The sequence below is a fragment of the Pecten maximus genome, chromosome 2 (assembly GCF_902652985.1).
Source record: "Pecten maximus chromosome 2, xPecMax1.1, whole genome shotgun sequence".
Classification (NCBI taxonomy): Eukaryota; Metazoa; Mollusca; class Bivalvia; order Pectinida; family Pectinidae; genus Pecten; species Pecten maximus.
Window position 1 is genome coordinate 48,523,779 of NC_047016.1, and position 26,277 is coordinate 48,550,055.

The window sequence follows — 26,277 nt, forward strand, 5'->3', positions numbered from 1 at the left end:
CATCTTGGATTTTGACAATTGAAGTTTGTTATTTCTATTTCTCAAAGTACTGAATGGATCTTTCTCAAATTTCATAAGTAGGTTCCCCTTGGTCCCTTGTATTGCATTTTTGGACCAGTCTGTCTTGAAAACAACCTAGTAAACAAACAGCCATTATCGTTAAATCTCAAATTTCTTATATAGCTAGGATTCCCTTGTTTGAAAAGTACTGGAGGGATGTCTCAATTTGCACAGATTAGTAAAATGAAGGGAAAAGTAGAGAAAAGATCAATCTGACATGGAACCTATGAAGATCATTCAATGGTGGGCGCCAAGATCCCTCTGGGATCTCTTGTTTTAGAAAATTATCAGTTTGTAGATTATGTCTAGGAGTGATGTTATGGCAATATCATGCAGAAAAAAATTGTGATTTTTTCGCATTTTACCGTTTTGTGGACTTAACTTTTTTTTGTACCAAAACTCACTTTAAAGTTTTGGGGGTAAGTCCAAAAGTATACACCTATCACCCTTCTAATTGGTTTATGCATTCATTAGAGATCCAGGAGTGATGCTGTGGCAAATCATGCAGAAAAAAAAATTGACATTTTACTATTTAGTGGACTTACTTTTTTTGACACAAAAACTCTCTTGATGTTTTTAGCTTGCCAGGAAAAAAACATAATGTTGGTTTGGTTGATTCTCAAAAAAAAAAGTGCTAATGACACTGTAAACTGCATATTTGATTATCTTTAAGCGACAGCTTCTCACTATTTGGTTTGGTTTGTTTTTGTTTAACGTCCTATTACCAGCCAGGGTCATTTAAGGACGTGCCAGGTTTGGAGATGGAGGAAAGCCGGAGTGCTCGGAGAAAAACGACCGGCCTACGGTCAGTACCTGGCAACTGCCCCAAGTATAAATGGTACAAGTATAAGGCAAGTAACATGCTTGAATGAAGGGGTACTTTCATTGTCACAGGGTTCACACTGTTTAAGATATCTAAATGACTTCTCAATAACCAAGAGGCCATGGGTCCTTATACTGGGCATGAAGGGCTACACCTTTCCTTGACCAGCTTTCCATGGGCATAAGGGTCGAATAGGTTAAGTTGAAAAAATAAATCTAACAAACGATCAACTGTCCTTGACATGCTGAGGAAAAGGGCTTTCAAGTTTGTTCAAATAAATGACCTAATTTCAAGGCCATAGGTGTCAATTTTGTTTAAAGTATTTAATTTACTTTTCAATAGAAAATGTCTTTGATATATATTTATTTATTTATTTTATCAAAATAAAATGTTTTACAAAGAATTCCTTCGTGGGCCATCCTGCAACAGGTCCTTTCGCAAATTATCCATCGCTACAAAGAATCCTTCATTTGCGCAATAGGGAAAAGCGCCAAGATAAGGTTATCGCAAACATTTAGCACTGGAAATTGTTTATATTACTGATAAAACTTTAGATTAAGTAGACATTAATTAATCAATGTGAAGTGCGCGGAAATAGGATACCCGCTAAAATATGTAGGTTTGCAGTATGTAATATGTTCACGGTGTTGTGATAAAGTTGTTACTACGGATGGAATTAGACAAAAAAATCCAACAGAAATAGTCAAATGTAATACTTATTTTTAGCTCTTCAAATTATACAGTGTCACTGATCTATGAAATGTCAACGAAAAAAAAAATTGAAAATGTCTTTGATATATATTTATTTAAGTCCACGTGTCTATAGATGTTTCTTTGCACAATGGGGAGCTAATAATATTAAAATTCCACGTTTTCTCTTTCTGAATAAAACATTCCATGCATAACTGTATCTCTTTCACACAAAATATTATCTGCATAATTACAATGAAGATGCTATAATGACATGACTGAAAATTTATGGAATATATACACATTCATTCCCTCTCACACATTGAACCTAACTATTTACAATACATTGCTATAGATACAATATTTGCTTATTTGTACAATACAATATTTGAAACTTTTATTATCTCCTGAAAAAAAAGCTTATCAAAAAGAAACGAAAACAATGTTTACAAAATATGATTTTGATTACCGAATTCCAATCTATTTGCGAAGCAAGATTTTACTTTTTACTTTTTGCATAACATAATTCATAAATACATGTCACGACGAAAGTTTTCATTATGCATGATACATATTTTGCTTTGTGTTTTCTTGATTTGCGTAAGTCTTTTCACACATTTGACATCTTTTGTTTTTCCATAGAAGTGTTGAACACACATTGGCTGTTACCGATTTGGTAAACACCGCTTCCTTTTTTAGGAACAAAAGGACCTAACCACGTGACATACATGTCCAATCTCGTGATAGATGAATCCGATTACCTGCTTGAGTAACAACGCGATTGGATAATCTGACCACGTGCCGAAGTAACCCAATTGCATGAAAAAGATGAATACATGTGTTGGAACCATTTCATCCATTTGATAGAGTCTGTCTTTTTTAGCAGCTTGACCACGTGATAAGACCATCTAGCGAATAATTGAGTTACACGAGTTAAAACAATCCGATCCTGTCGGCAGTAGAGAGTACGAGGAAGAAGGTAATGGTCAGAATGGAGTAGGACACACCACTGGCTCCGGACACTCTGCATTTCATAGCGTCATACCTGCTAGAGATAATCATGAAAAAATCTTTGATATATGGCAAGTTATACAGCTGCACATAAAATCATGTATTTTATAATTATCAACCTGTTTTCAAGTGAATACAATGTTTTGTCAACCTGCAAAAGTGCACCATAAAATTATGTATAATACAATTTTTAACCTGTTTTTAGGTGAATACAATTATCTATATCGACCTTAGAACGTGATCTGATCTTGAAGAAATTTGACTGGATGGCAATAAAGAGCCAAAAGAATTTCCTAAGAAAGTACTACGGGAAGGGAAAAAACGAAACGCTTACACCTTAAAATTAGGACTGCCAATTGATGCTATAGAGGATGTAAACGTTTTTGGCACGTTATCATATTATATAGGTTGTTTGAAAATTGTTTGAATAATAAAATTTCATCAACTTTTTTGTCATAGCTAGAAAGTAACTTTGGTGGTTTTATATGAACATCTGTCGAAACTTACTGTCAAGAATGGTATTATGTGTAAATCATTTTAAGCTCATAGAAAACCACTGATTAACAATTTTTGAGTGTTTTTCAGACGTGTCTATGCTAAATGATAAGACAAATATGTCACAGGAAATTCTAGAGCGATATACTTACTGTCTGTACGATAGCGATAGTCACATCTTGCAGTGTTCTTGAATGCGTTAGCAATGGCGAAAGGCTGGGCGCATTGATTGATATCCAGGTAATCCAAAGGTACGTCTACTGTAACCATTCCTCTGTAAGATAAAAGAGTCATATAATAAAACGTCATGTCGACCTTCTCTGTACTGGCACAGTTTTCACCACGCCGTGTTTTCCGTCCCCCCCCCCCCCCCCAAAAAAACAAAAAAAACATCTTTTTGCGACAACACCGAAGAATTATATATTTATATTCTCGTATTAGCCATAACTAGGGATTCATTCATGGATATATCTTGTTTCCTTGACCTATTCGTTCCACTTTTGTACGTAAAATAAAGAATTTTCTATTTTAAGTTTTTGTGGCAAGAAAGGTCCCTTTCTCCGACCATACGTTTCTGTTTCTGATGCGTATCCTAAAGGTACACCAACTATTCTGACTGTGTGCTTGATTATCCCTAACAGTAAGATAACGTAAGTCAATAGTCGCCTCCTCATTCCAAAGGGAACGTAGATAAACGTACGTGGACTTATCGATAGACTGTGTAAGTGTGTACATGTATAGTAATGTTGATCAATAGTTTGATGTCAGCATTACTCGAAATCGTTACTAAAGTGGTGTTTTTTTTAATGTCCAATGCTTTATAGGAAACTTTCTTATAAAGGCGCGGAAAAAAACAACAGTAAGAAACGAAATTTGGGGTATTTTGGATAATTCCAATCTAAGCGAAAGTAGAAAATATGTTTATTTTACTTAATATCAACATTCAATGTGTATATAATACTCACATAGAGACAGAATATTTCGAAAACGTTGAAATTTCGTTGACAAGTCTATTCAAAATAGCACCGTCTATCAAAAGAAGCATAACGTTGCGAGGACAAGACGTCAACACTTGTACTATTGATTATGCACTGTTTGGCACTAAGATTTTTTTCTTTTGGTTTTTAACTTCACTTTTTCGTTTACATATAGAGAGAGAGGATATCAATTTTCTTTTTATTGCATTTTTATGCTAAAAAGTAAAAAGAAAAATACGAAAATTTAATAGTTTTAAAAAGTGCGGGAATCTCATAATTCATGACGTCGTTTCTCTATGGCGTTACTCCACGTCAACTTGACAGCGCCATTTTGAAAGGACTGATCTACGTAATTTAAAAGTTTTCTGATTTTATTGGAGAATCTGTGCAGAGTAGCTAACGACAAGTGAGAATTTTGTCAAAAACTTATCTGAATATTTCAGAAATACAGCAAAATAACCAATATATATATTTATATCTTGGCTTTGGTTATAAAATCGGCAAATTTCAATGAGGATCGCTCTAGATATGATTGGTCAAAAACGATAAAGTTATATTTTCACTGCAAAAAACTATTTTCAACGCTCATCGTTGCGGTGAAAATATAAGTTTGAAAAGTGTCTGTGTTTAACTAGCAAAACTGCAATAAATATATATACAGTATATGTATATATTCTGTCATACTCGTGAAACACATGCTATATTCAATGGGAAACCATTCATACATGTATTTAATCATTTATCCTCATTACAATATTACTTGTTTTTGGACTATTAGGCCTTCTGATTATAGGGCATTCTTTTTTTTCTTCTTTTTTTTTTTTTTTTTTGCGTTATCACATGGTATTTCTTTCATGACATCACTTTTTTTTCGCGTTATTACGTGTTTTGATTTACGTTATTGTTTGTTTTAATTAACGTTATTTCGTGTTTTATCGCAATATTAGGGTTTTTTGGGTTTTTTTTGTGTTATTGTATGTTTTTTCGTGTTATTGCGGGTTTTTTGCGTTATTCCTCAATCTGATTTGCGTTATTCAAGTAATAACGTGTTCTGATTTGCATTATTACGTGTGGGGTTTTTTGTTTGTTTGTTGTTTGTTGTTGTTTTTTTTTTGTTTGTTTTTTTTTTTTTTTGTGTGGGTTTTTTGTGTTATAACGTTTTCTGATTTGCGGTATTGCATGTTTTGATTCGCGTTATTTCGAGTTTTTCGCTTTATTGCGTGTTCTGATTGGCGTAATTTCGTGTTGTTATATAATCTGATTTGCGTTACTGTGTGCTATTTTTGAGCTATAACATGTTCTGATTTGCGTTATTGCGTGCTTTTTTGTGTTATTACGTTTTCTGATTTGCGGTATTGCATGTTTTGATTCGCGTTATTTTGAGTTTTTTCGCGTTATTGCGTGTTCTGATTGGCGTAATTTCGTATTATTATATGATCTGATTTGCGTCATTGCGTGTTCTGATTTGCGTTATTTCGCGTTATCATATGTTAATTCTGATTTAAGTTATCACGTGGTCTGGTTTGCGTTATTGGGTGATATTTTTGCGCTATTACATGTTCTGATTTGCGGTATTGCCTGTTTTTATTCGCGTTATTTCGTATTTTTCTCGCGTTATAATGTGTTCTGATTTGCGGTATTACGTGTTTTTTGTGTTGTGTTTTTTTCGCGTTACTACATGTTCTGATTTGCGTTATTACCTGGTCTGATTTGCGTAACTAAGTGGGTTTGTTATTTTCTTCTTCTTTTTTTTTTTTTTTGCATTATTACTTGTTTGCGCGTTATGGCATGTTCTGATTTGCGTTATTGGATTTTCTTTCGCTTTATTATGTGCTGTGCGTTTAACGCTAATAAGCGGCATCATTTCCGTAATAATGTGAGTTTTTTCACGTTATAACATGTATCAATTCACTATAGGCCTATATACATGTTTATACCTTATTGACACTAATAGGCTTTCGTAGTATTACAATGTACGGGGTGTATCTAGTAATTAGTTCAACTCAGACTTATCATATCATAGACTGTTCTCAACTCAACTGTGCAAACACACTCTTTCAAGCATATTTCAGTTCTAAGCTTTTAGGTAGCACACCACAGTAAGACAGCCTGGCCATGGGCAATTTTTTTGTTAAGCAAATAACTCCTGTATTATGATATGTATAAAAAATGAAAAAAATAAATGTACACTATAATTGGTATATCCAGTATGAAGTAGTACATACAGGCTTCACATTTATTAAAACAAAAGTCAATAAATTGGTTCCGGATTTTAAATATCCGGATTTTCCGAACGTGTGTTTACACAGGAAATTTAGTTTCGCCTACAGCGCAAAATGGAAGCCCACAGAAAAGGTAAGATAGCGGAAAAACTTAATTTACAACATATGTCCAAACAAGATTAATTCTGTCTTTGGGATGGAGATATTTAATTTTAAATAGGTTTCAGAAAAAAAATTGTGTAGAGAATTGTGCCATTTTGGGTCAAATATCATAATATTTTGCAATTTTTGAGAATTTTTTAAGCTGTTACCATGGTATTCACAGCTCTAAAAATCACAGAAAATATCAGTTTACTTATCCTTCAGAGCTCTATTAAAATTGCAAATGTTGTACAGATTTCAAATATATATACTTTATTAGAGGTTATATGTAAGGTTAACTGGCAATGTTTACATATCTAAAGCATGTGCCATATTTTTCAGAATTTGGCATTTTTACTGTACACTGCTACCTTAAATAGGGTTTAAAAATTATAATGGTTGCCCATCTGAAGGATATATTCTAAAGACTGATAATTTAGATGTATATCAGGAAGATATTGAAGACATATATATGCAAATTTAAACTCACGGTAATCCTTATGGATCAGACAAGTAAAATACTATAGCACGTGCGTTATTTCGTGAATCGTGAAGATTTGTATCTGCATAAAACGGCGACGTGGTAAGACTTCATCTCACATTCGATATCTGTCTATATAACAGCATACGGTGTATCAACCAGAGTTCAAAATAGATAGATAAGATTTACACAAAAAATTATATCATACAACACTTCAAGGTCAGAAAACCTCTTTCTACTGTTTCTTACTATTGATGATATCATAACTATCTTTTTGAAAAAGGCTACATGTTTCAAAAGCTTTGATTTCTTTTGATACTTAATGCTTCGAAATAAAATAATGATAATAATCTTCTTGAAAATAAGAGATTTGAAATATAAAAATCGGATTTCTTACTTGAAATGAAGTGGTTTTTTTAGTCCTTTTTTGCCGATGAAGGGTACAACATATGTGACCACCCAATCGTCGACTCGTCCGTCACACTTAAATGTAGGACGAGTCCAATATCCGTCTTGTACACTGGGGGCGAAGTAACCCATGGGGTAATGTTCGTGTTTAATGGTGCTAGTACCGTTAATATCAGACCGTACTAGATTTTTCATCCTGTACTTGAGAACCCCCTTAGTGTTCGTCTGCCAACGTTCTTTGATGACCCGATACCAATCGGCATCGGTGTACCGTTCCTTCAGACCAGCCGTATCTATAGCATAATAATTGCCGTCCGCTTTATATGCTATAAATGTGATGATATATGCCTATCATTTGTAACGTTATCGATAATCTTATAATCCCCGTAGGTTTTCCTATCTACCTTTTGTCAATTACTCACATATTCCTTTCTTACTATCATCTTGGAAATATGAATTTATTTATCTTGGAAATATGAATTTATTCATGAATTCCTGTATTGTTTTGTTCTAATTGATATTTGTCATAACAAATTTAACAGTAACCTTTAAATACTAAGTAGACAATACTGTCATAGATTTCCTTTAAATGTGGAAATGATTTTGTTTGTGAATTTTCCGTTACAAGATAGTAACATCCCTGCTTCTCTGCCTACGGTGTTTACATGCCTCCGCTGATTCGTTATTCAATGGCTTGTTCCCATTACTTTAGTATCATGATTTCCATGCGACATGTAGATTACTGACATTTTTGAGACATTATATTTTGAGAAATTATCAACACAAGGTTTCGAGAAAAGCAAGTTGATGAAGACCATAATGATATTTTCGACGTCATAATAGCATTTTGAAATATTTTTATTTATTTTAATATCAAGTCAGACGTGTTCTATGTTGATTGATATGCCTAGTGGTTCTTTCAATGGCCCACAGCAGCCGTCATGGCAACTGGTTTGGTTAAAAGAAGCTGTCCGTATTTTGTAGGTTATTGTCATGGTAACAGCACTTGTCAAGATCAAATGCCATTTTGCTTCCCTGGAAACCGTTTTACAAATGCAGTGGATTTGTCACATACCTATATGGCCCATATCAGCAATTTCCGCGGACGTCTGGCTTTTGAGACAATTAACATTCCATAAACGAAAAAAACGCGTCTTTTAGTTGTGCTTGATAAGACTGACTCCCATTCCATGTACAGTAAAACACGGTTATAACGAATCCCAGGGGACCAACTGTATCAGTTCGCTATATCGATAGTTCGTATTACGTGTATTACGAATTTTATTGTTTTTTTCCTAAAAACTTCGCTGTATGAAAATATTAAAATAAAATTACAAGCAAGTACAAATTAAAAGCGATGCAATTATTTTAAGTCAGTTATAACTTTCTGCCGAAACTTTTCGTGTGAGGCAAGTGTGTACAAAGTACTAAAAGCATCTGACGTTTTGGGACTCCAGAAAACGGCCTGTCTCATGTAAATAATCACTCGCCGTAGCACCACTGATTACGAAATGTTCCTGCTCTGACTCTATTTTCTCCTCGTCGTCACTGTCCGAAACGTTCATAACGTCTTTTACAGCATCTGCATCAGTCATTTCCGTTGCGGTGGCCTTTACCCCGGAAGTCTCGCTTTCATTAGCTCTAAGTCGCTTTATGATAAAGCCATTGCCAAACATACATGTACTGTGTACACACTAAGACATCTAAGAATGGACTAACAACTTAACATAACATCGACAAAACAACTCACTTTATTCAGAGGTCATCGAAAACATAACTCACCGATTCAATAGCCGTACAAATACATACCCTGAAACATGCCCTCGGGTGCCTCTCTATGACACGGTCGTGATCACCAGGGCATGATTTACCTACTTCGGAAGATGGGTTCGTACCATAGTGTTAAAATAACATGGAATTTCAGCCGACGGGACCGCTAAATTGGTTCGTTATAGACAATATTTCGCTATGTGAAATTCGCAATATAAATACAGAATTACATAGAAGTAAGAGGGAGAATAGCTGGGGAATCGGGATCAGTTCGCAATATCCATAAAATCGCTATAAACGTGTTCGTACTAAACGTGTTTTACTGTATCATGTTTCAGTCAAAAACTGGTAGAGTATAACATTTATGACTGCTACACTGTCTCTTTAGGTGGGAGGACGTGAAGGTGAACGTGTCTGGGCCCTTATTATTAATGACCCTGTCACTGTATTCAACCGCGATTAAATAACAGACATTCTTTAAAATATGGTCTGGTCTGGTCTGGTCTGGTTTGAATAATTATATATATTTGAATATAATATGATAGGAATATATTCATGTCTCCCCTGCAAATTGACTGTGGACTCGCCTTGTTTTTGTAACATATCATGAATCATATCATTTTTTGTTGGTAGTTTGGGCGGAGAGAGGTAGAGAGTAGTCTGGGTTTTGTTTTTAAATTGCTATTATAGGCCATACAGGAACGTGACAAACCAACTGCTTAAGTAAAACGGTTGGCAGAGAAGCAGTATGACATTTTATTTTGAAAAGTACTGTTTTCTAAAACTATTGCCATTAAAATTACCCACAACACATACACAGCTTATATTTACTATAACAGTGGCCATGACAGCTGAAGTGGGCCACCTTGGCTTCCATTGTCACCACAGTTCACAGTTTGATTTAACCCTGATTTAAGAGTGTCATGGATTAAGCGGAAGACGTGTACTCGTTTAGAACACCTGGTCTTGTACATGTTCTGCATACAAATCCCTCTTCCTGTTTACAGGAATAATTTTCATATTTTTGTTGTATACTTACAGTCTGTACGAATACATTCGTAGCTTTTTTTGGAACTCCTTCTCTGTAGCTTTCTCCAGGTTTGTGCCCATGTAGGGACCCCTCTTATACCATGGGTAGTGGTGCCCAGATTTGCACTGACAAACGTAGGGTCCACGTCTGAAGCCGCGACCAGTTTTGTGCTTGCACTAAAATGTGAATTGTGATGTTGCTTTATATATTTTAGAGAATGCATATTCGTGAATAGAACAATACTGTCACACTGTTAAAAGTGTTTATCTAAATACACAATTTCAAAATAAGTATAGCCAAAATGAATTTAACTGCATTTTACAACTATCTCGGCCTGCTAGGATTCGCCAGTGATGTTACGGGCGAAATAGATTGACAGATATGTAAAAATCTGAATGAGGAGGTGTAACAGCAGCAATATCATTTAATTCAATGATTTTAAAAAATTGAACATTTGCAATCTCGTGATAGAAAGATTGTGGTCTCTAAGTTACGTCAACAAGTGTAAACAACATAGATATTGTGAATAAGCTAGGTTATTTTAGCTTCAGGGTACGTTTGTGATGTTGATGCTATCTAGAAGAATATTCAGACAGGTTATGGTCCATACGCATTCATGTAAGACTACTTGCATGTACATTGAGATTCTCTAACGAATTGCGTCTTTGTTGCTTACTATATTTTCTCATTTATCATGAAGCCTCATCAATTAATGTCACATTTTCATAGTGAAAATCCATCTTGTTCTGCTACGTCGACCACAATTTTCTATACGTCTATTACTGCTCTCCTCCTTAATTTCTATCAGCACCCTTTAGCCATTTCAATACAATTTATTCATATAATTTCATACCCCAGTAGTAACAGTTTTACATCTTGCCACTCCGCAAAGGTAGCATGGCTCAGGGTATTCCAATAGACGATGGGCATGCGTTATAATCCACTTCCTGGAAATGCATATCCATGGTGACTACGCCGACGAACCTGTTATAATATAGATAAAGTAAAACCATAAGAACAATTATTATCAAATCCCACAACAATGTAGTAAACTTAACTATTACTTCTGCTCTTTTATTAGATCGGGGTCCAATAACTCGGTCAGTAAGAGCTCAAGCTGCGTAACCTGGGAGTGAAAATTCTAGGTGCGTTGTTTGTCGCTCCCGACCCGTGCCGGTATGTGTTTCTCGGGAAGCTGAAAACGGGCCGGTCTGTGCTGTTGTGGCTTCGTCCATGGGCAAAAACGTTTATCTTAATTGCTCTGGATGACATGCGGCGGGTCATCTGTATAAATGATGTTCAGTGAGGTACTCACCAACTACTACAATGAACCCCGCCTCAAAATGACCCTTGCTGTTCACGGAGCGATAAACCCAACAAACAAACAATCATATTACTAGATCAGCGTTTAAATACTCCGGCTTTATCAGGGTGTTTCAACTTTAAGACCTTAATACATTACTGTCAGACAAATTTTTGAGAAACTTATATGACAAACACCAGGTGTTTGGGAAAAGGAAGATGATACTACCATATAAATCAATGTCGCGTTGTCATTGAAAGAACCAGCATTGTCTTTGTCTACAAAACATCTCCCAGAAGGTTTAGATTCATGATTGTCCTATGCAGTACATTTTTTAACATTTCAACTTTTCTTGCTTTTTTTTCTTATGATTCGTAATGATGTAAATTGTAATATTTAAATAACTTTCCAAATTATCAGTTTTGCATTTTAATTAGAGGTATTTCACTTTAGGTCAAATCCTTACTCCCACCTGATATTAGGAAAAGAGCACACGTTGACATAAAAACCGATCAATTCATTCTCAGAATAGCCTTTCTGTTGTGAAAGAAACGGGTCACACAAACTCGTGGATGTTGTATATGGTATTTATTTCTGCCTCGTTAATTGTTTTCCAAAGTTAAACGAAACATTGCTAAAGCTCGTGTTTTTGTAACTGTCTAACTCGGGAGAAAGAAATACAATTCTACCACTCGTTGTGTAGCCTCTTTTTATATACATCACAACGGATATCTCATATTAGTTTTGAGATATTTATATCACACAAAAGATATCCATTATATAGAAAACGTTTTCCACAACTTGTCATAAATTAATTAGTAATTGATAACAATATACAACAAATATATTTATTTATTTTATCTATCTATCTATCAATCTATTTTTAAAAATACATCAGTAATATACGATTCGATTGTTACCTGTTTTGGCAGTTTATGTCCCACGTCGGAAATATTTATAGAATTTAACTTATTTACATAATAATAACTGGCATATTATTCTATGATATTGGCGTCATCATGAACGTCCAGATCTATACATAAATATTCACAGCGGGAGTCTCGCTTGACATTTAATCAATAATAACTTCTGGCGAGGTTTATCGCACATATTAATCACAGAATTATCACTCATACAACGACCTGGTCCTATGACTCTACCCGAAACCATGGCAAAAGCAATAACGATACTCGTACGTTAGAAAATGAAGGCTCCTATATGCATATTGTATGCAGGTATTTGTTAACGAAGATCTAATGTAAAAATACCAATATCTACTCTTGTAATACCAATATATAATGTAAAAATACAATTATCTACAGTAGTAATACCAATATAAAATGTAAAAATACAAATATCTACAGCAGTAATACCAATATATAATGTAAAAATACAAATAAATACAGTAGTAATACCAATATTATGATGTAGAAATACCAATATCTACAGCAGTAATACCAATATATAATTTAAAAATGCAAATATCTACAGCAGTAATGCCAATATATAATGTAAAAATACCAATATCTACAGCAGTAATGCCAATATATAATGTAAAAATACCAATATCTACAGCAGTAATACCAATATAAAATGTAAAAATACCAATATCTACAGTAGTAATACCAATATATAATGTGAAAATACATTATATAATGTAGTAATGACATTATCTAATGTATTAACACCAATAGCTACTGTAGTAATACCAATATTTAATGTGAAAGTACTAGTATATAATGTAGTAAAACCAATATATAATGTAGTAACACCAATATATAATGTAGTAACACCTATATTTAATGTAGTAACACCAATATATAATGTAGTAAAACCAATATCTAATGTAGTAAAACCAATATATAATGTAGTAAAACCAATATATAATGTAGTAAAACCAATATCTACTGTAGTAAAACCAATATATAATGTAGTAAAACCAATATCTAATGTAGTAAAACCAATATATAATGTAGTAAAACCAATATATAATGTAGTAATACCAATATATAATGTAGTAATACCAATATCTACTGTAGTAATACCAATATATAATGTAGTAATACCAATATATAATGTAGTAATACCAATATCTACTGTAGTAAAACCAATATATTATGTAGTAATACCAATATATAATGTAGTAATACCAATATATAATGTAGTAATACCAATATTTAATGTGAAAGTACTAGTATATAATGTAGTAAAACCAATATCTAATGTAGTAAAACCAATATATAATGTAGTAAAACCAATATATAATGTAGTCAAACCAATATATAATGTAGTAAAACCAATATATAATGTAGTAAAACCAATATATAATGTAGTAAAACCAATATATAATGTAGTAATACCAATATATAATGTAGTAATACCAATATCTACTGTAGTAAAACCAATATCTACTGTAGTAATACCAATATCTACCGTAGTAAAACCAATATATACTGTAGTAATAATACTATCTAATGTAAAAACCCTAATATCTATAGTAGTGATTCCAATATCTATAGTAGTGATTCCAATATCTATAGTAGTGATTCCAATATCTATAGTAGTGATTCCAATATCTATAGTAGTGATTCCAATATCTATAGTAGTGATTCTAATATATATAGTAGTGATTCCAATATCTATAGTAGTGATTCCAATATCTATAGTAGTGATTCCAATATCTATAGTAGTAATTCCAATATCTATAGTAGTGATTCTAATATCTATAGTAGTAATTCCAATATCTATAGTAGTAATTCCAATATCTATAGTAGTGATACCAATATCTATAGTAGTGATTCCAATATCTATAGTAGTGATTCCAATATCTATAGTAGTGATTCCAATATCTATAGTAGTGATTCTAATATCCATAGTAGTGATTCCAATATCCATAGTAGTGATTCCAATATCTATAGTAGTGATTCCAATATATATAGTATAGTGATTCCAATATCTATAGTAGTGATTCCAATATCTATAGTAGTGATTCCAATATCTTTAGTAGTGATTCCAGTATCTATAGTAGTGATTCCAATATCTATAGTAGTGATTCCAATATCTATAGTAGTAATTCTAATATTTAATGTAGTAATTCCAATATCTATAGTAGTGATTCCAATATCTATAGTAGTAATTCTAATATTTAATGTAGTAATTCCAACATCTATTGTAGTATTAACCCTATCTAATGTAATAACACCAATATGTACTATAGTAATTCCAATATCTACTAGTGACATCAATTCTGTACTGTTGTAACACCAATATCCAACACTTGTATTGGACAGACAAATGAAAAACTTAGCTTAGGAATTTTAGCGATGGCGAAAATATTTAAGCTATGCTAGTGCACTTTTAAAAAGGATAATAAATGTTATTTGACTAATGACGAATAAAAAACAGCTTATTAGTCCTCCTAGATCTCGTCAGTGATAATAGGAACCAAACGTATGAAGTCCAGAATGGAAATGTGAAACTCGAAATGACCAAAACAAATGTAAAATATGGACGGAGATTGTACTGCAATTCTAACATCTTTTATAATATTTTTTTCCCCATTATTATCATTTGATATTATTTATAGGATTGGACCCATGTTTAAACAACATTATTAAGCCCTTTCCCAAATAACTACAAAACATTTGGCAAAATAGTTAAGGTCATCAATTAAACATTTTTCTCCGAAGATTCAAAAGCATGAAAATACAAAAAGAAAATTTGTTTATGCATTATTAAATCTATTACTGGTTTTTATAAACATGTGCACATTTCTAAATATGATTATATTTGTGTCTTAGGGCAGATGTTCATTTCCACAGAGAGTAATATCCTATTTCTTATTCATTGAATATATATTATTTTTATTTTAAATACAATACATCAAACAATTTATAATTAAGAAACATGTTAAGAATAAATGTGAAATCTAAGTATGAGACAGTGTGTTTGTAGATGTAAACATGTTTTTCTAAATTGTGTTAAATCAGACGATCCATTTGACTTTTTTGACGATTTGAAAAGCAAAATTATGTCGACGCATCGTCATTATTGTATGCCATTTTAAAAACGAAATCCATTTTACCATGTTGATATCATCAGTACAATATGTAGACTAGCTTTGATTTATTGCGACAGTTTAAAGACATTACATCTACAAGTTATATAAAGAAAAGGACACAGCACAGAAAAGAAGGGGAAAAACACAAACAGAAACGCGACAACAGCTAAAACAAGTAACAGACAATAAGCATGAAAACAAAGCCCTACTTGAAACTGTGAACGAGCTCCAAAGAGAACAAACCGCAAACAAGGCGGAAATTGAGGCTCTGAAACTAGAAAATAAAAAAATCATAAACGAACTTAATGAAATCAATGTAATTTACCAAGATTCATGTAAGAAAATTGAAGATGTCGAGAAGCAGGTAGTCACCGTGAAAAAGGACATGAAACAGATTGTTGAATCCGCTTCAGACTTCAAAAATATGGCGAGTCGGTACGACAATGACCAGTTAAACGGCGTCGCAAGTACTAAAAAGTCGCTCAAACTATTATCGGAACGCGTTGGTAACTACATCAAATGCTACGATTCCGACATGACCAAAACTCAAGATTCAATACAAACATGTGCATCTTCTGTAGAAGGGATAAAAAAACAACTAGACAAGTTGAGGGAAAAAGTTGATAAGAGCGAGTCTCAAGGTATTATGTAAATCAAAGTCTACTATTGATGATCGCGCAAAGCATACTGTAGAAACATACAACAGATTCAGTGTGCTAGACGCAGACACAGTTCCTCAGTCGAGAGGTATACAACGACATGACCCCGAAACACAAACGAACGCACCCCTCAGCCACAGGTGCGTGGATATACCAGAGACTCACACGAATGCGCCTATCCATTCGAACTCCGCAACAACGTCAGGCGCGAGTCCACCCAGTAGTACAGGAGTAGAAAACAACGACAGTAAGGTTTGTGGAGAGAAAGCCAGAGAAAGGGAAAGTCGATCGTACTCCACGGTTGCATCAAGTGCTATCCCTGTACATTTTCCCACTTCGGCTTGTCGAAGTAACACATCCGCTCCCCGTTGTGAAAAATCTGATTTTGTAAAAGAACAGTCAAGCTTGGCAGACCGATTTGTTGGATACAACTTACAAGGCTGTGTCGAGACAAAAAATAAGCCGGTTCTATATACATGGTATTAACAAGAGAATAGCGTCAGAATCAGCGATGAGGGATTTTCTTCATAAATCAGGTGTGCGCGTGACGCATATAAAGTATTTTCAGAACAGTTGGAAATCCACAGCCTCCGCCCAACTAAATATACAATCAGAGGACGTCGGAATCATATCGGCTGGTGGCTTCTGGCCTAGCGGAATCGGTATGAGAGAATGGGTTCCGAGACAAGTCTTTTACAACCAAATCAATGATGGTTGACTCAATTAACATGATGTGTTGGAACATAGAGGGCGTTATGGCCGGCTCTCCATATTTACTGGAATGTTTAGAAAAATATCATATAGATATTTGTGGTCTTTCAGAACACTGGGTGAGAGAATATAATTTATCTTTCTTCGACATGTTTAAACAGTATGGTTATACAGCTATAGTTAAACCGGTTCATGAAATTGACCCTTTCCGGTATAAATGTAACGTTAGAGGTGGTGTGGTAATTCTTTGTAAATCTAACAATTTTATTTTTTCGGAAATAGAGGTTGAAAGTTCAAGGATAGTTAGTGTGGAGATTCAAACTCCCAATAAGGAATATTTGTACTGTTTCGCAGTTTATATGCCAGCCTCATCAAGACCAATTGATGTTTTTATTGAGCATGTTGAAATTCTAGAGTCACTAGTTACAGTTTACTCAAAAAAGGGTAGGGTTTTTATAATTGGTGATCTGAATGTTAAAATCAGAGGGCACAGAAGTAATTTTGAAAAAAATGAAAGGTCAAGTGTATTCCAATCTTTTTTAGATAGAACTAATTTGTATTCTGCTAACGTTCAGTTAAATTGTAAAGGACCAGTGTACACCTTTTATCCTCAAACAGGACACTGTACTACCATTGATCATATCTTAATTCAGTCAAACGTTTTTGACTTGATAAATTACTGTGAAGTACTAGACGATGATCTTCATAATTTATCGGAACATCACCCTGTCATATGTTCCATATCCATGCCAGTTTCTGCCCCTCATTCTGCGGGATCTGCATATGTAAAATATAATTGGAAAAAGGCAAAAACAATCAATGCCTTGAAATGTTATACAATATGTCTAGATGATAATTTAAGTTCAGTGATTATACCTGAAGGTATTATATCGAATAAAGACATTGACGGATATTATTCTAACATAGTATTGTCAGTCAAGAAAGCTGCTGACTAAACATTACCTAAAAGTGAATACAAAAGTTATCTTAAACCGTATTGGAACGACGAAGTATCACAAATGCATAAGGTAATGACTAATAAAAGGAAACGTTGGATCTTAGAAGGTAGGCCAAGATCCGGAAGCGTCAGTTTTTTGGAGTATAAACAAAACAAAGCTATTTTTCGCAGAAATTTACGTACTGCCTTTCATACTTATATGTCAAATCAGTTTTCTGAAATTGATAAGTGTGGTGAGATAGACCAAACATTGTTTTGGCAATTGTATAAACGTAAAGTTAATAAACGACCCCAATCACAAACTGAATTAAGGTACAATGGTAAAACCTTACGTGAGCCTGCTGACATTGTAGAGGCATGGGCGTTACATTTTGGTACGATATTTCAAGATAAATCGGATGAATGTTTTGAAACAGGCTTTGAAAATGATATTAACACGCATATTGACAATATTGAGTCCAATGTTAAGTTTGAACAGGATAATTTCCTGAATGACGTCATTACGCCAGTAGAGATATCGACGTCATGCAAGAAACTCAGCACAAATAAAGCTGGAGGGCATGATGGTTTAGTTTATGAGCATTTTAAGTACGGAAGTAATAAACTATTCGAACATATGGCTGCGTTGTTCAATATGATAATAAAAAATGAATACATCCCAAAACAGTGGAAAAAGGGATTAATTGTTACGTTGCACAAAGGTCAAGGGAAAGTAAAAGATGATCCCAATAATTATAGAGGCATCACCCTACTGCCAGTCATGTTTAAGTTATTTGAAATGTCTATATCAAATAGAATCAGCCCAGTCATATGTTCTGATACGTTTCCCAATAAGCAGCAGTCTGCATACCAAAGTAATCTGTGTAGCCTATGTACATCTTTTAACTTACAAGAATGTATTAATTATAATTTAGAAAATGGATCAAATGTATATGTTGCATTTTTAGACAGCAACAAGGCGTTCGACACAGTGTGGCACGCAGGTCCTCTTTTTAAAATACATGAAATTGGACTGAGAGGCAAGATATGGGTTATTCTTAAAGAAATGTATACACATGTAGAAAGTTCAATCTTATTTAATGGCTTAACATCACCTTTGATCAAAATGGAGAGAGGGATTTTGCAAGGGGGATCTTTGTCTGCCAAACTGTACCTAATTTTCATAAACGAATTATTGAATGAAATGGAAAATTGTGGAAACGGCGCAGTTATTGCAGATTTAAAAGTTAACATCCCAACTCAGGCAGATGACATTTGTCTTGTTAGTACAAATTTTCAAAGCCTACAAAAAATGGTTAATATATGTGAAACCTATAGTAAGAAGTGGAGATTCACTTTCTCATCTACGAAAAGTAAAATTGTATTGTTTTCTGAAAAACGCATATCCCATAATATACAAAATGTCTACCTATACAAATTTGTACTGCCTGTAGTTGAAGAAATTAAACATGTCGGAATATTGTTAAACGGCAGAAGAAATTCAGTTGAAAGAACTACTAGAGCATGTTGTAAATTAAAAACTGGTGTTATGTCTCTTCTAAAATCTGGTGCTCATCCCAACGCACTTAACCCTCTCACTGTTGCTAAAATAGTCAAAATTAAAGTGTATCCTTCTGCACTTTTCGGATGTGAACTATGGTTACTCTCCAAAACTGAAGTATTATTATTAGAAAAGGCACAAAATTTTATTGTGAAAAGTATTCAAAGGTTTGAAAAGAGAACTAGGACAGACATGTGTGTATCATTGCTTGGCTGGACTAGTATTGAATCTTATATTAATATCAAGAAATTATTATTTCTGGGACGAATTTATAATATCGATAATAGTATGCTAGTACACAAGATATTTATTACTAGATTTTTTATGTTCATTGTAAACAACGAAAAACAACAGGGATTTATACCCGACATTATTTCTATTTTAAGAAAATATTCATTGTATGAGACTTTTGTTGACTATATAAAGCTAGGGTATTTTCCGGGGAAACTACAATGGACAAAAAGTGTCTATGAAAATGTATATAGAGTAGAGGAAACTGCATGGTTAGAACGTATGCATAACCACAATGACTTTTTCAGATTTAAATTTATTCATTCTAAGATTAAACCACATTATTTATGGAAACTGGCTATTAAATATCCTCAGTATTATAAATCTATACACTGTATCATAAAATTATGTACAACATCTCGTATGTTGGACCATATGGCTTTATGCCACTACTGTGGTATTTTATACAACGATACTTTAATGCATATAATTCTACATTGTGAAAAGAATACTGCTATTCGTGATAAATTATGGTGTTTTTTATTTAATATGTTGGGTATTGATTTTATTGCGTACCTTCACAATTTATCAGATTTTGAACTAGTTAATGCTTTATTAGGAAGCAAGTTAGACTATGACATGTCTAACGAAGACAACGAATATGTAAGATTAACAAATGTAAATTTTCTGAATGAAATGCTTAAAAATATAACCAAATTTGCTAACAATTGATGTTTCAATATAATTACTTGTGTGTGAAATAACTTTGTATATGTATATTCAGACTATTCTTGTTTATATGTTGATTGTATGATGTAATTATTCTATTTGTGAATCTTCATTTGTGGAGGAAATAAAGAGAATAATAAGTATGAGACAGTGTGTTTGTAGATGTAAACATGTTTTTCTAAATTGTGTTAAATCAGACGATCCATTTGACTTTTTTGACGATTTGAAAAGCAAAATTATGTCGACGCATCGTCATTATTGTATGCCATTTTAAAAACGAAATCCATTTTACCATGTTGATATCATCAGTACAATATGTAGACTAGCTTTGATTTATTGCGACAGTTTAAAGACATTACATCTACAGATGTTGTGATTGAATACCATCTGGTAAAAAAAAAAGAACATAATGATATTGATCATCTCATGTAGAACACATTAAGATAAAATATTTTAGAGATGAGACTCAGAAAGAAATCCAAGCGCACAATTAACATCAGGTACAAGACTGGCACATTTCAGTATAAATGGAATCTGATATAGATAATTAAAATGTGTTAAAACCCTGCTGTGATGAATTCTAAAAAATCAACCTTTTAATTTGAAAGACATATATTTTTGTTAGATAAAAGATTACATGCATTTCATGACATTTCATGTTACCTATCACTAAATTAATATTCAAGGGTGTTACCTATTCCTAACTTAATATTAACGGATGCTACCTATTACTAAATCAATATCCAAGGGTGTTACCTATTACTATGTTCATATCCAAGGGTGTTACCTATCAATAAGTTAATATCCAAGGGTGTTACCTATCACTAAGTTAATACCCAAGGGTGTTACCTATCACTAAGTTAATATCCAAGGGTGTTACCTATCACTATGTGTATATCCAAGGGTGTTACCTATCACTAAGTTAATATCCAAGGGTGTTACCTATCACTATGTGTATATTCAAGGGTGTTACCTATTACTATGTTAATACCCAAGGGTGTTACCTATCACTAAGTTAATATTCAAGGGTGTTACCTATTACTATGTTCATATCCAAGGGTGTTACCTATTACTATGTTCATATTCAAGGGTGTTACCTATCACTAAGTTAATATCCTAGGGTGTTACCTATCAATAAGTTAATATCCAAGGGTGTTACCTATCACTAAGTTAATATCCAAGGGTGTTACCTATCACTATGTGTATATCCAAGGGTGTTACCTATCACTAAGTTAATATCCAAGGGTGTTACCTATCACTATGTGTATATTCAAGGGTGTTACCTATTACTATGTTCATATCCAAGGGTGTTACCTATCACTAAGTAATATCCAAGGGTGTTACCTATCACTAAGTAATATCCAAGGGTGTTACCTATTACTAACATAATATCAAAGGGTGTTACATACCACTAACTTAATACCCAAGGGTGTTACCTATTACTATGTTAATATCCAAGGGTGTTACCTATCAATAAGTTAATACCCAAGGGTGTTACCTATCACTATGTTAATACCCAAGGGTGTTACCTATCACTATGTTAATACCCAAGGGTGTTACCTATTACTATGTTCATATCCAAGGGTGTTACCTATCAATAAGTTAATATCCAAGGGTGTTACCTATCACTAAGTTAATATCCAAGGGTGTTACCTATCACTATGTGTATATCCAAGGGTGTTACCTATCACTAAGTTAATATCCAAGGGTGTTACCTATCACTATGTGTATATTCAAGGGTGTTACCTATTACTATGTTCATATCCAAGGGTGTTACCTATCACTAAGTAATATCCAAGGGTGTTACCTATCACTAAGTAATATCCAAGGGTGTTACCTATTACTAACATAATATCAAAGGGTGTTACATACCACTAACTTAATACCCAAGGGTGTTACCTATTACTATGTTAATATCCAAGGGTGTTACCTATCAATAAGTTAATATCCAAGGGTGTTACCTATTACTTAGTTAGTACCAAGGGTGTCACCTATCAATAAGTTAATATTCAAGGGTGTTACCTATCAATAAGTTAATATCCAAGGGTGTTACCTATCACTAAGTTAATATCCTAGGGTGTTACCTATTACTATGTTCATATCCAAGGGTGTTACCTATAACTATGTTAATATCCAAGGGTGTTATTCATCTGTGTGCCTTTTGTACAATACTTCTCATGTTAACTAAGAACCATGTAATTTGAACTTAAGATCATTAAAATATAGCAAAATTCCCATTATACGTCTCGAAAAAATCTGTAATCGAAACCTCAACCTAGTAGTACCACATGGAATCGTTCTACGCGAAAAAAAAGTGGAAAATCGATGATGTTGACAATGAATCATAAGGCTTGAAAAGAATAATAATGTATGTAGAGGATAAATATTAGGGGAATACCGTGTTGCCTTTTGTTATGCATTATTGTTGTACTTGATGTGCATTCGACACCTTAAATCTAATTACCATAGACGTGGAATAGATTAGATTAAAGCTCAGATTTAGTTAATATAACAAAAACAAAATAGTGTGGACTGATCAACAAAATTGTAACTCGAAAGCATTGAAGCAACAGTCACGTCGTTAAATCGAAGGCAAAATATGCGCAATAGAACAGAAGGAAAATAAGCTGATTCCAAAGGGTAATGGTCTTCTGTTTAACCGATGACACATCCATATCAAGCTAGATTTTAAGGAATGTGTTTTTGTGGACAAAACATTAGTGATGTGTATTGAATGTGAATCTAGAACGAGCCAAGCATTAGTTTTTAATTAGTTTTAATTGAGCGTATTTAAAGATATATATTGTGTACATCGTTTATGAACCCTAATTTGTAGTATATCCTAATGTAGTAACATTATTCTTAATCCTAGATCTCTAGATCTGTCTTTCTTCCTGTCATTCTTCTTTGCTTTTCTTTCTAATATAATCATTATAAGTATACTGTGTCGCTATCACAATCTTTGTAATATGTATTTGTTGAGAGAGTTTTTTTTATAAGTTATCAATAACGTGTGCCCAATCCAATTGTGTCTAAACAATAAAATACGCCCAAATCAAATCAGCTAGAATTAAAGACATATCATATCACTTTCTAAGAACCAGGTTTCAAACGAAACACATTAAAAGAAGCATCAAATACGTCGAATGAAAGCATGGTACCAAATGCACATCTTAACTTAAAACATATTCTAAAAAGATGAATTTGATACGTGTATTTCAATAAGTTAATATGGTGTATTAAGTAAGGATATATTTCACTGTGATACCATCCACAGGTATTCTTTTTCTTTCCATTTAAAATGGCGTAATCTAATAGAAATAAGTGTATGAAAGAAATGGAGAACAATAATGAGAATTATATATTAAAACTTATGAATTTAAGAAATAACTTTTTTTCTGGTTCATTAAACACAAAAGTTATTCAACATATATCATTCTTGCACATAAAAATTTCCACACAATTATTGCACATGAAATTCACTCATGTGAAAAATGTTGAAAAACAAATCATTTTGTATCATTATATAACATTTGTCATTATTAAAGTAGCATTGTATGTTAATTTTGTCATTTGAACAAAACTGACACCACATTTTTTACTGCACAGCGACCCGAGAGGCTATCAACACATCACATTCAAATTATTCACAGGGACCCCATTTTATCTAAAAAATGACACCATTTATGAAATGCCCAGTTCAAACTCTGAGTCAACTTACCACTCTGATACCATATGAGCTTCGTCTACTACTATGGCACACACACGGTTGGAATATGTACTTGAACGCAAAATTCCCTGTAATGTCTTGTTTCCCAAAGCCTCCGGATGCATATACAAAATTGTGAAATCTCCCCTCGCTACCTCGTTTAGACTAACACCCTTCAAAAGGTACACATCTTCCTCAAGTAGGTCACTGTCGTCGTCTACAGAGGCAGTCATCTGAGTGTATCTACCACCACTGCCATGGATGTTCAAGAAGCATGCAGAGACACCTTTCTCCCGCACCTCCATGACCTGATCCTCCATCAGTGAAGTGAGTGGGGAAATCACCAAAGCAACCATAGGTGTCTCCTGGTCATGCTTCAGTTGAAACATCCATGGCAGCAGCTGGTAGATAAGACTCTTACCATACCCAGTTGGTAATACAGTTATAACGTCCTTTCCTATGTAAAGATGTCTTAACGATTCTGTTTGCTTTTCTTTCAATATAACATCAATCCCCAATGCCCGCTTCGCTGCCTCTACTGCTTGACTGAAGTCCGCCATATTGTTGTCATTAGCAATACCATCCGCCGGTGCACTACCATGCAAAACATTTTCCGGCGAAGCCAATAGTCGGCAAATCTGCATATCACTCCGCCATATACATCCGAGGTGTTTTTCCGAGCTTGCCGGAAAGGCCCGAGGTTATCCGATTGCGGGACAAGGATAATATTTTTCTACCTCCTTATCTAGAGAGTACTCGCACTTATTCTCAGCTAGGCCTAAGGCCTTCGCGGAAATTCACATAGTTCTAGCTTAATTTTTGACAGAGACGTATCTCTAATTTTGAGAATGATCAGTAAAAGCTCGATTGACACCATATATTATCCACTATGAAAAGTCGTTTGGGATTTTATCCATTTATTGATATGTTTTCTGTACTTTAAATTACATGTTTATATGATCCTTAGAAAACTGTCTGTGCTACCAGAGTATGGGCGACCGTTTTAGGATAAAATACAGACACTAGTTAAGTGCAAAAAAAGCCAAATGGCCATTATATTCTTTTGACACTTAAGTGCAAAAGATTTGCACTTAAGTGTCAAAAAATTATTTGCACTTAAGTGCAAAAAATATGAAGCGGTTTCCAACAAGAAATTCACCTACCGAAGTAAATTTTCGACTGTTCCAAAATGAAGCACAATGATTGGTCGACCAATTTCGTATCTACCAATCAAATCATGTATACTGTCGCAGTGTGCCCTAGCGATACGTAAACAATATGGCGGCTTCTATATTACCTCGTGTTAATCTTAAAACCGATAGTAAATTTATTACAGCCTTAAGTGTCACCTTAAAATTTTGCATTTAAGTGTCATAAACTTATTTGCACTTAAGTGGCAAAAAAGTTTTTTGCACTTAAGTGGCAAAAAAGTTTTTTGCACTTAAGTGGCAAAAAAGTTTTTTGCACTTAAGTGGCAAAAAAAGTATTTGCACTTAAGTGTCAAAAATGTTTTTTTGCACTTAAGTGGCAAAAAAAGTATTTTACATACGAAATATAGTTAAATCAATAGGATTCCTTATGGATATTTTTAGGTAACTTATGCGTTTGTACAGAATGATAAAGACAGTTAAATCCTCCGGATACTAAACCCTATAATTAGGGTACGTATTTAAAAGCGTTTCTAAGATATTGATACGAGTTACCTGCCCTTTGCTTGAGCATTGCTACTTACAAAAGAGCATAATTTATTGTTTGTTATTTTCTAAAACAATCGGGGACGAAAACCAAACAACACATGGAAATGCCTTATTAATAAGTCTGTCTGGATTTTCCTGTGTCAATTGTCTTGATACCGTGACAATATTGCGCGAAATCGCTTGCAAAAATCATCTACCTGATCTGCCGCCATTTTTTCAACATCAATGAGGCTGACATGCGCAGACAAGGGACAACATTTGTGGTGTTTAGTGCAAAAGAGTTGCAGTATTACTGGAACAATCCATTTTGAAGAGAGAGGATACGAAGAAATTTTTCGTACTTATGTGCGAAGGTACATAATGTAAAAAGATTACTTCATAATGGCAAAAGACGTTTTTTGCATTATGTGGTTTTTGCACTTAAGTAGTGTCTGTATTTTATCCTTAAACGGCCGCCCATACCAGAGACATAATTATATATATATATGTCTCTGGTGCTACGTATCCAATATCCATTGTTTTTAGGAAGACATAATGTAATATCTTACAATTCAAAGCCAACAATTTCACGT

The 26,277-nt window shown here is 33.7% G+C and overlaps 2 protein-coding genes across 2 annotated transcripts; both read right to left on the reverse strand.

The window, feature by feature from the left end:
- Positions 1-2,730: 2,730 nt before the first annotated feature.
- On the reverse strand, positions 2,731-8,903 carry LOC117343490. Its single transcript, XM_033905863.1, has 4 exons — positions 8,795-8,903; positions 7,298-7,634; positions 3,232-3,353; positions 2,731-2,735 (listed from the first exon to the last, which is right to left on the reverse strand). The coding sequence occupies exons 1-4, from the start codon at positions 8,901-8,903 to the stop codon at positions 2,731-2,733; spliced, it is 573 nt and encodes a 190-aa protein (XP_033761754.1).
- Positions 8,904-16,740: 7,837 nt separating this feature from the next.
- LOC117343499 (ATP-dependent DNA helicase Q-like 3) lies at positions 16,741-24,568 on the reverse strand. Its single transcript, XM_033905875.1, has 2 exons — positions 24,021-24,568; positions 16,741-16,906 (listed from the first exon to the last, which is right to left on the reverse strand). Exons 1-2 carry the CDS (start codon positions 24,566-24,568, stop codon positions 16,741-16,743), a joined length of 714 nt encoding a protein of 237 aa, XP_033761766.1.
- Positions 24,569-26,277: the final 1,709 nt, after the last annotated feature.